We start from the raw sequence: 10,538 nt of genomic DNA, 5'->3' as shown, positions 1-10,538 counted from the left end.
CCACCAATCATTCCCACCACTCGCTTCAAGTGAAGTTCCGCCCCTTCTGGGGAGCCCTGCCCACACCTAATATCTACTTAGACCCCCGCCTCCTCCTTAGAGCTTCCAGCCAATCCTGTACTCCTAATGTCGTGGGGCAGTGCTATCGCGAGATTCCAACTGTATCCTCCGATAGACTTTAACCGTGTGGACTTGCGCAGAAGAGACTTATGAAGCCATTGCCGGGAAAAGGGGGCGGGGCGCTCCGACGTGCGCGTTCACCTTGACCCCACGCTCCAGCGCGCACCCGGGAGCTGGGAGCTGTGGTTTCTGGGCCCCCCGGGAACCCCAACACAAACCAGCATAAAGCGCGCGTGCCCATATCAGGCGGGTGTTCGGTGAGTGGCGGATGCGTGCCCGGGACCTGCGGGGGCTTTAGAAGAGCCCAGGACCTTGGTGCAGAGAGGCTCAAGAGGCTTGGAGTACCAGCCTAGGTAGGCGCTTGGGTGAGGGAGGGTCAGGGGTCAGAGGTCACGGACCGAAGACGTCTCCACACGGAGATGGAGGTCCCAAGGAGGGAAGACTCGGTTGTTCTGGAGCCCAGGAAGCTAAAGGGCTGAGAGGGAGACGCAGAGCGAGTTTCCCCGACCCTTTCCCATCCCAGACTTGGGGGCCTCTGGACCACCACGGCTCCCCCGGGAGAAGAAAGGGCCGTGGGAAAGTAGTCTGTGCTGCTCTCCCGGGAGCTGGGGCCTGTGGCGATTAGATCGAGCGTCCGAGGGACTGTCGTCGCGCTCCTCGGCCTCGCGGGTAGCTTGTTTGCCCGGCCTGCTGGGAGCGATCTGGCGCTGACAGCCCAGCTCTGACTCCGTGAACCGCTTTTGAGTTTCGGGAGAAAACCGAGTGGGTATCACCGTTCGTCACACACACGCCCCCGGAGGCTGGATCTGGGCAGCTGCCTAGCTTCTTGGTGCGCGGGGTTGTAATGTGGTAAAGTGGAGACGAGGCTTCCAAGTTAGTCTGAAAGTTCTCAGTTACCTTTGGAGTGAGATTGGTTACGTTCGTTCTCAAAACCATCCGTGTAGGTTGTACATTTTGACTCCGTGGTCGTTTACTCGGTTTATGAACAAAGACGTGTTACTTGATGATTGACTGTCTCTTTCAGATACAGTACTATTAATTAGTGGCCATTAAGCTCGTGCCTTTTTTCTAAGTGACTTTACATGACCCAGGAGGTAGAAATACTAGATGTTTGATATTTTCCTACTTGTATTTAAATTACCTTAACGCTTTAACTGAACAAAATAAAATATTTTTAAAGTCATTACAGCTATTTAAAAATATTTTCTTGGGTGGTAGCAAGACTTGAAATTCCCATGAACAGAAATGATCCATAGTATCTGTACTGTCGCCAGAAAGGCTCATTGGTTTATGATCAGAAACCATGCTAGAAACTGAGGATTATTGAGCATCAGAGAGAGAAGTGTGCCTGTATTGGATAACCTTTCCTTCCTAGAGCTTCCCAGGTCGAGTTAGCCAATAAGCTAGCAGTTGAGAATAAAATAGTCTACTTTTGAAAGATGCTACTGTTTTATTTGCCCGAGCCTAAGAACTGCACTTGCAGAATTATTAAAACAAAACTTTTATTAAGAGTTGAGGCTACAAAGATTTGGGGAAACAGTGTGCTGGCTTTTTTTTTTTTACTTCTTTTGAGGGCATTTTTAAAGTTTATGTAACATATTTTGGGGTTCAATAGAAGAAAACGCGCTCATCTTGCGAAGTTATTACTACAGAAAGATTGTGGTAATGCTAGATCATGAGGAGGTTTTCACTAATCCGTAATGATTGGGCTTTGCTTGCATAAGGCTCACCTTGGGCAGCAGTATGGCAGGTGTATACTTCTTATTGTTCCTAAATTCAAAATCCAGGCCTACCATGGATTTGTTGTAAGTCAGGATTTGTGTGTGTCTTTTTTATGAAGACATAATAATTTGGAGGGGAAAAAATCTGAATCTAAGTTTAATTGGTAATCATTTGTTATATTGTCTTAGTAACTTAACATTTTATGTTATTTTTCTAACAACCTGTCTTTGTTTTCTGTTGAAGATATGGGTCAGTCAGTTTTCTCTGTCTCATTCAGGGCCAGAAATAGTAAAGATTAGTTTTACATTACGTGTAATCTTCTCAAATGTGGTTAAGAGACTCTTGTCTAAAAAGAAACATGGTACTTAAAAAGAGGCAGGGTATTAGGTATTTGGGGAGTTAGAGATATTTGTTTCACCTTATTTTGTATGTCATTTCCATCTTGGCACTGACCTGGCATTGGGGGTGCAATGGTGAATAGGATACTGTTCCTGCCCAGCTTTCATGGCCTTCAAAGTCATACAGTTGAAATGAAGGAGGAATGGCCCTTAACTCAGAATGCCTGGTCATGGAAGGTTTCCTGGGGAAGGTTGGGACAGCACCAGGCAGAAAAGTGTGAAAGGGCATTTCAAGCAAAAGGCTTTTTACATTTAAATGTAGGAAGGACAATTAAAATGTGGTCCATGTTTTAAAACTGCAAATAGTCATGTTTCACTGAACTCTGATAGTATTCCTAATAAGAAGTAGAATGACCAAAAGTAGGACTCATGTGGTATGAAGAAAACCAGGAGAAGGGTTTGGAATATGATTAGAAATAGATAGAATTTTGCTAGTACTTGACTTATTAGTTGCCAATTAGCATTATAGTTATAAGTAGTTTTGATTAAGTAATCTCTTCTTGGTTCAAGAAGTTATCCCTGGATAGAAATCCCTTAAGAAAAGAGTCAGTCAGAGTAAGATTTGTGTGTGTGTGTGTTTAATTTTTTTATTAACATATAATGTATTATTTGTTTAAGGGGTACAGGTCTGTGATTCATCAGTCTTACACAATTCACAGCGCTCACCATAGTACATACCCTCCCCGATGTCCATCACCCAGCCACCCCATCCCTCCCACCTTCCTCCCCTCCAGCAACCCTCAGTTTGTTTCCTGAGGCTAAGAGTCTCTTATGGGGGGTGCCTGGGTGGCTCAGTTGGTTGAGCGACTGCCTTCGGCTCAGGTCATGATCCCAGAGTCCCGGGATCGAGTCCCGCATCGGGCTCCCTGCTTGGCAGGGAGTCTGCTTCTCCCTCTGGCCCTCCCCCTCTCATGCTCTCTTTCTCTCTCATTCTCGCTCTCAAATGAATGGATAAAATCTTTAAAAAAAAAAAAAAGAGTCTCTTATGGTTTGTCTCCCTCTCTGGTTTCGTCTTGTTTCATTTTTTTCCCTCCCTTCCGAGATTTTTTTTTTTTTTTTAATCATGGATGTATGTTCAGTTCTGGTTTAATTGGCTGGGGTAGTACCTGGGCATCAGGATTTTTTTGAGTTCCCACAGATGATTTTTTTTTTTAAAGATTTTATTTATTTATTTGAGAGAGAGAGTGAGAGACAGAGAGCACGAGAGGGAAGAGGGTCAGAGGGAGAAGCAGACCCCCCGCTGAGCAGGGAGCCCAATGCGGGACTCGATCCCGGGACTCCAGGATCCTGACCTGAGCCGAAGGCAGTCGCTTAACCAACTGAGCCACCCAGGCGCCCTCCCCCAGATGATTCTAATGTGCAGTCAAGTTTGAGACACACAGATATATGGTCCTCCATCCTGCCACATTAAAGTTTGGTTATTATAATATATAACGTATAATTGCGAGGATGATGGTGATAGCAGCTACCACTCACTGAATATATGCTAAATTTCTGTTAACTGTACTATTGCACGTAGATTATTTCTAATCCCCATTTTGAAATGAGAAAACTAGCACAGAGAGGTTAACTATTCCTGTGCCACACAGTTAGTAAATGCCAAAACTAGAATTAGAATCTTTTCTCCTGTAAGCCACATTGCTTTGCAGATGTGAGACTCTATAGCCAGTTGCTTTGGGGGCTTTTAGAGTTCACAATTCCATAATTACCATGTTATTCATATTAATTTAATATTATGGTTGGTGTAATAACACCAACCATAATGTGACCCCTACCTCATGTCTTTTTTTTTTTTTTTTAAGATTTTATTTATTTTTTGACAGAGAGAGAGAAAGCGAGAGAGGGAACACAAGCAGGGGGAGTGGGAGAGGAGAAGCAGGCTTCCCACTGAGCAGGGATCCTGATGTGGGGCTGGATCCCAGGACCCTGGGATCATGACCTGAGCCGAAGGCAGACGCTTAACAACTGAGCCACCCAGGCGCCCCTGCCATAAGCAGTTCTACCCAGTAGAGAAGTATGGTACATTTCCCTACCTCTTCACTTTGGGTCCATTTATGTGACTTGCTTTAGCTCATGGAACATTGTGCTTTTGCTGTGACCACACTTTGAAAAGTACTTGTGTGATTGGATTTACACTGTTACCCCGCAGCCATGGTGATAAGTACGTGTGTGGGTTGCTTTGCTGGTCCTAGGAGATGAGAACTACATTAAGCAGAGCTGAACTGCTCCAGAAACGTAGGCTAGGTCAGCCAACCCTCAGCTAATCTGCAGATCTGAGAGAATAAATGATTGCTATCTCAAAACTTTGAGTTTTGGAGTGGTATGTTACACAGCATATTTGTTGCTATAGTTAACTAATAAGCTGATATAGCTGAACTTTACAAAGTTCTAGCAGAATGATCAAATTCCAGTATTCTAGCCTATATTCTGATGAGAATTGGGCAAAGATAAACACATAGGTTATTAGGGGCCTCCTGTTATATTCTTCCAAGATAATAGAGGAGATAAGATGCTTATAGTTAACCATAGTAAGAGACTCTTTATAGTTTATTACCTGCACATTCGTAAAGCAGGCACTGGCTAAGGAAACTGAATTCTCATGATTGACTCAGACCAGCACTACTTAAAACCCTTTTTGCAGTTTGGAGAATGTTTTATATTTACACTGCCTAGTATAGTAGCCCCTAGTCACATATAGCTGTTGAGCATTTAAAGTGTGGCTAGTAAGACTGAGGAGCTGAGTTTATGATGTTATTTAATCTTATTTATTTAAAGTTAAAAAGCCACATGCATCATGGCTACTAAGAAAATAAATTTTATTCATTTATATTTTGCCAGTAAATTGCTCATTTTATTTAGATTTTTCAAGTTTATTAGAATAGGGCTGTTTCTAATACTCTCTTACAATTTTATTTTTTTTTTAAGATTTTAGATATTTATTTGAGAGAGAGAGAACACAAGCTGGGGGCAGAGGCAGAGGGAGAACCAGACTCCTTGCGGAGCAGGGAGCCCAACGTGGGCTTGTCTCCATCCCAAGACCCTGGGATCATGACCTGAGCCACCCAGGTGGCCCATTCTCTTATAATTTTAAATCTTTTCTGCATCTACTTTTTGTTTGTGCTTTTAAAATCAGCTTTATTAAGGTATAATTTACATACAGTAAAATCCAACAATTTTAAGTGTATAATTTGATGAGTTTTGACAAGTATATACAATCACGTAAACACCAGTTGAACATTTCTGTCACCCCAAAGCTTTCCCTCCTGCTCCTTGCTATCAGTCTGCCTCTTCCCACTTCCTCACCTCTAGTAACGACTCATCAGTCTTCTATCAGTAGGTTTTTGCCTTTTCTAGGATTTCATGTAAATAGAATCATATGGTCTATGGTCTTACACATCTGGCTTCCTTCACTTAGCATAGTACTTTAAAAATTCATCCATGTCGTTGTATGTTGTATCAGTAGTTCATCATGGAGAAGTATCCCACCTGTTTATCCATTTACCAGGTAATGGACACTTGGGTTGTTTCCAATTTTTAGCTTTTGTTAAAACTGCTATTAACATTCAAGTTTAAATCTTTTTTGTGAATCTATGTTTTTATTTCTCTTTGGTAAATATCTAGGGGTAGGATTAGTAGGCTGCACAGAAAGTTTGTATTTAATTTTGTAAGAAATTGACATACTTTTCCTGATGTTTGAAAATTCAGTTTTAGTTGCTCTTCCTCTTCAGTCTTTTAAATTTTAACCATTATAGTGCATACATAGTTTCCCTTTGTGGATTGTAGGTTGAATTTGCATTGCTTTAATGACTGATGATGGTGAAGATATTTTCATGTGCTTATTTGGCACTTGCAGATCATCTTTGGTAAAGTGTGTGTTCAGAATTTTTTCTATTTTTTCATAAGGTTGTCTTACTGCTGATTTGCGAAAGTTTTTTTTTCTATTCCACATAAAAATCCTTCATCAAATACTCGTTTTACTAGTACTGTGTCCCATCTTACTTCCCCTCTCCTTTCTGTAACAGCATCTTTTGAAGTGCCAAAATATGTAATTTTGTTGAAACTTGATCAATTTTTTATATTCTCTGCTTTTTGTGCCCTATTTAAAATTTTTTTTTTTGCCTAATTTAATGTCACTTATAGTTTCTCTCTTTTCTTCTAGAAGTTTTATAGTTTTAGCTTTTGTATTTCAGTTTCTGATCTATTTCAAGTTAATTTTTATATGTGGTGCGAGGTAAAGCTCAAGGTTCATTTTCTTGCGTATGGCTACCTGTTTATTGAAAAAGATATTTTTGCCCATTGACTGCCTTTGAATTTCTTTCAAAAATTAATTGACCAGGTGCCTGGGTGGATCAGTCAGTTAAAACATTCGACTCTTGGCTTTGGCTCAGGTCATGATCTCATGTGTCCTGAGATCAAGCCCTTAAGTGGGGCTCCCTGCTCAGCGGGCAGTCTACTTGAGATTCTCCCCCTCTGCCCCTTCCACCCTCCACATTCCCCCCACCACCACTCGCTCACTCTCGCTCTCTAAAATAAATAAGTAAATCTTTAAAAAAATCAATTGACCATACATGTATGGGTTTATTCCAGGATGCTCTATTTTGTTACATTGATCTATATGTCTGTCATATACCATTACCACACTGTTTTGATTATTATGTCTGTATATTATTACTACACTGTTTTAATTACCATCAATGTAAGTCCTGGAGTCAGTGTAAGTCTTTCAACTTTATTCTTCTTTTTTGAAATTATTTTGACTCTTGTAGATCTTGAGCATTTTAATATAAATTTTAAAGTCACTTGTCAGTTTCTGGAAGGAAAAAAAAGGCTGTTGGGATTTTGGATAGGGTTACTTTGTAGATCAATATCTAGGAATTGACATTTTGACATCTTGTATCTTCTAGTCCATAAAAATTCCAAATTGAGAATATTCCTTAAACTACCCTGAAGCCAAATTTTAATTGTTTATACATCCTTTTTTTTCTTTTGAGCTACATCATTGGAATAGGTGGAATATGCATAAAACTATCATTACAACCTTATTTTTTTTTTTTTAAGATTTTATTTATTTATTTGACAGAGAGAGACACAGTGAGACAGGGAACACAAGCAGAGGGGGTGGGAGAGGGAGAAGCAGGCCTCCTGTGGAGCAGAGAGCCCGATGCGGGGCTCGATCCCAGGACCCTGGGATCATGACCTGAGCCGAAGGCAGACGCTTAACGACTGAGCCACCCAGGCGCCCCACAACCTTATTATTTTAATCTCTGTGAGTTGTTGTGTGTTTCATATAGGAATTGGCTATTATTTTGGGAAAAGTATAGTTGGGGCCTACATAATACAGGTTGCTGTCAGACCAGTTTCCTCTTCTGAGATAACAAAGCTTTCTCTTTTTTTCCTACATCTTTTCTTTTCTTTCTTCTTTTTTTGTCTCTGCTCCATTTCCCCTGGTTGCCATCACCATTTTATTCCTTGCCCACCTATTCTTGTTTCTGCTAACCCACAAAAAAGAAATATGTTCTTTATTTTCATTTCCTTCTTTTGAAAGAGAAAATATATTTTTAGGAATTTTTTAGCTGTGTAAGGGTCAAGTGAAGTTTTGTTAACCCTTTGGGATTATAAAACAAAATTGAACTTTTGTTGTGATGAAGTTTAAGTGTTACTAAAACTCTTCAAATACGTGTTTCCAGGATATTGGGGAGATTTTACCTTACTGTCATGCTGCTCATTACATGTATTTTTAGAATGTATTTAATTTTATATAGCATATTATCTTTACTAAATTTATCCACTAAAAGACCAGTAAGACCATTAGAATTTCTGTGATGCATGAGATTATGGTCAGTGTGTTCCTTAGCTGTATTTGACTTATTTAAAAAAAATTAACCATTGCTTTACGTACCTCTCTAAGATTTCATATTACGTGTGTGGGCCGTTAGTTACGGTGAATTATTCATCTGGGAGCACTTTAATACTAAAATCCTCTCGTGAAAAGCTTACTTGTTGTATTTGTCTTCTAGAGTTCATATTTCCCAACCAAGAAAACTTGAAAATGAGTAGCCGGCGGAAACGTGCTCTTCCAGTGAGAGTCGATGAGGAAAAGCAACAGCAGCTTCATTGGAATATGCATGAAGACAGAAGGAACGAACCTCTCACCCTAACTGATGATGAGCACCCCTCCGCGGGTTCAGTTTTCTCTTCTGCTCACCGTATCATCCTAGATGATAGTCTAAAGGAAGAAGTGGCTCACAAAGATAAGAAGAGGTGTTCCGAGGCAGTGAGCATCTCAAAATCAATCGATAAAGAAGAGACTGGTGGCATTTTGTCCCCTTTCTCTGTAAAGCTGAATATCGTGATTTCTCCCTATCACTTCGATAATTCTTGGAAGGCATTTCTGGGCGAATTAACCCTTCAGCTTCTTCCCGAACAGAGTTTAATTGAACATTTTTCTGAAAGGAGTTTTACATTGATGAGTTCAGAGTCAAGCAGTCATTTCCTGATCTATGTTAATTCAGAATGTGAAGATGTAGAGAAACAAGAAAAAGGACTCAATGAGCCGATTAGTATTTGTGAAAAGGGTATTCGAGTGGAATCATCTTTCAGTGGTGAAATGTTAGAAGATTTGGGGTGGCTACAAAAGAAGAGAAGAATAAAACTTTACCAAAAACCAGAAGGAAATCACATGATCAAGGTACTCAATTTCTGTGGTGTCTTTTAAGGTTCTGCGTTGGGCAGTCCCATTTTGAAGTTAACTTAGAAGGAAGGTCTAAAAAGCCAGAAATAAGCCTCTCATTATTAAGTTTTGAAGTGCACTTTATTTTGGGCTTTCAGTAACTGTAAAAATATGTATACTATAGCTGATCATTTCCAGGCTGTTCTTTTTCAAGATATCCCGGATTCCTCCTCCCTTCTGGTTCTACTCTCAATGTCTTGTCATCTCTCCCTCTTCTTGTAGCAGTCCCTTAACCATTGCCCTGCTTATCTTTTCAACTCCATCTGCTTTGTCTCTGAATTGGTATAATGTGAATGAAATGGAATTCTGTTACTCATTGCAGAATCAAGTGTAATCTGGCACATAACTCCCTTCTTTGATAGGTCCTTGTCTACTTCTCCAGCTTCATCTTTTATCACTCTGCTTTTTATTTTGTCCCAGAAATTCCAAATTGATATATTTCCTGCATATTTTCTGGCCGTATTTCTGCATCTTTGCTTTTGTTTTCACAGTTCTCTGCCTGGATTTTTCCCTTCCTTTTCCCTAATAACTCCTGGGCATTCTCTGATATTCACCTCAGAGTTTACTTCTCTAGGGAGATCTTCTCTTAAAATTCATGGATGGTATTACATGCCTTTCCCCTTAATACTCTATACACGTTTATTTTTGCCTTGGCCACTTGCGTACTTATATTTTGGATTTTTCTCCTTCAGCAGACTATGAAGTCATTTATCTTCACAGCCTAGTAAAACCCTGATACTGAACAGATTTTCAGCAAATGAATGAGTAGATTTATAATTCATTTCAGGCTCTACTATTTACTAGCTAAGTAACTTTATGTGAGTCATTTAAATGCTCTAATTTCATCGTCTTTCTGTATAAAATGTAAATAATAATCATTCTTTTTACTTTATACAGTCATGTTGAGAATCAGGTGAGAAACTGTAAGTAGATGTCCTTTATAAACTATGAAGCAGGTTAATATGCCTTTATGCCAAAACTTGAAAGGAAAAGAATTCTAAAATGTTAAATTCACTTTTGTTCAATTGAAAACCGTGTCTTGTGTGTCTTTCTCACATTAAAAAGCAATTGTATTAGTATACTTTCAGAACTGACGAAAGGAATGGAGAAAATTTAGAAGCATTAGATTGTAATTAATTCTTCCCTGGAGAATGAAACTATGCAACCCCTTATTCCCTCTCCTTGTGATCATGCATGCCAAAATTGTGGCTCAGTGATAGCAAGTATGTAAAAATTCATGGCTTGTATATCTGTTCTGTCCACCTTCTCTGTAGACCAAGTCTTGATCCATTCTGTTTTCTTATCCCAGTTTTTATAAATATTTAAACATTTATTGCTGTTATAATAAGCTAACTCTAGATGGACACAAGGCAGAGAACAGATAATAATGAAATACATTCTTTGTTACTCGTTCCTATATAATGCTGGGTTGGATTTTTGTTCCTTAGTAAAAGAATACGAGCCTCTCCATGATTACGGAATCAGGTCCAGGATAACATAGGAAAATGAAGGAAAAATGGATTTATTGAGTATCTACTATTAGAAAGTTTTAAAATTGTATTATATAG

The 10,538-nt window shown here is 39.7% G+C and overlaps 1 protein-coding gene across 5 annotated transcripts in view; it reads left to right on the top strand.

The window, feature by feature from the left end:
- The first annotated feature begins 274 nt into the window (after positions 1-274).
- The window catches only part of SHPRH (SNF2 histone linker PHD RING helicase), a 93,814-nt gene continuing 83,550 nt past the window's right edge, over positions 275-10,538 (top strand). For 2 of the 5 annotated variants that reach the window (XM_034990930.1, XM_034990927.1), the window contains exons 1-2: positions 534-882; positions 8,258-8,928. In XM_034990930.1, coding sequence (XP_034846821.1) covers positions 8,290-8,928 — 639 coding nt within the window. In that variant the 5' untranslated portion in view covers positions 534-882; positions 8,258-8,289. Of the gene's footprint in view, positions 474-533; positions 883-7,418; positions 7,507-8,257; positions 10,194-10,538 lie in introns of those variants that run through there. The other 3 variants (XM_034990928.1, XM_034990929.1, XM_034990931.1) reach the window with 3 other exon arrangements.

The sequence above is a fragment of the Mirounga leonina genome, unplaced genomic scaffold, assembly GCF_011800145.1.
Source record: "Mirounga leonina isolate KUSES-001 unplaced genomic scaffold, KU_Mleo_1.0 Mir_53, whole genome shotgun sequence".
Taxonomy (NCBI): Eukaryota; Metazoa; Chordata; class Mammalia; order Carnivora; family Phocidae; genus Mirounga; species Mirounga leonina.
The sequence above is the reverse complement of the archived record's forward strand: the minus strand, read 5'-3'. Positions and strand labels throughout refer to the sequence as shown.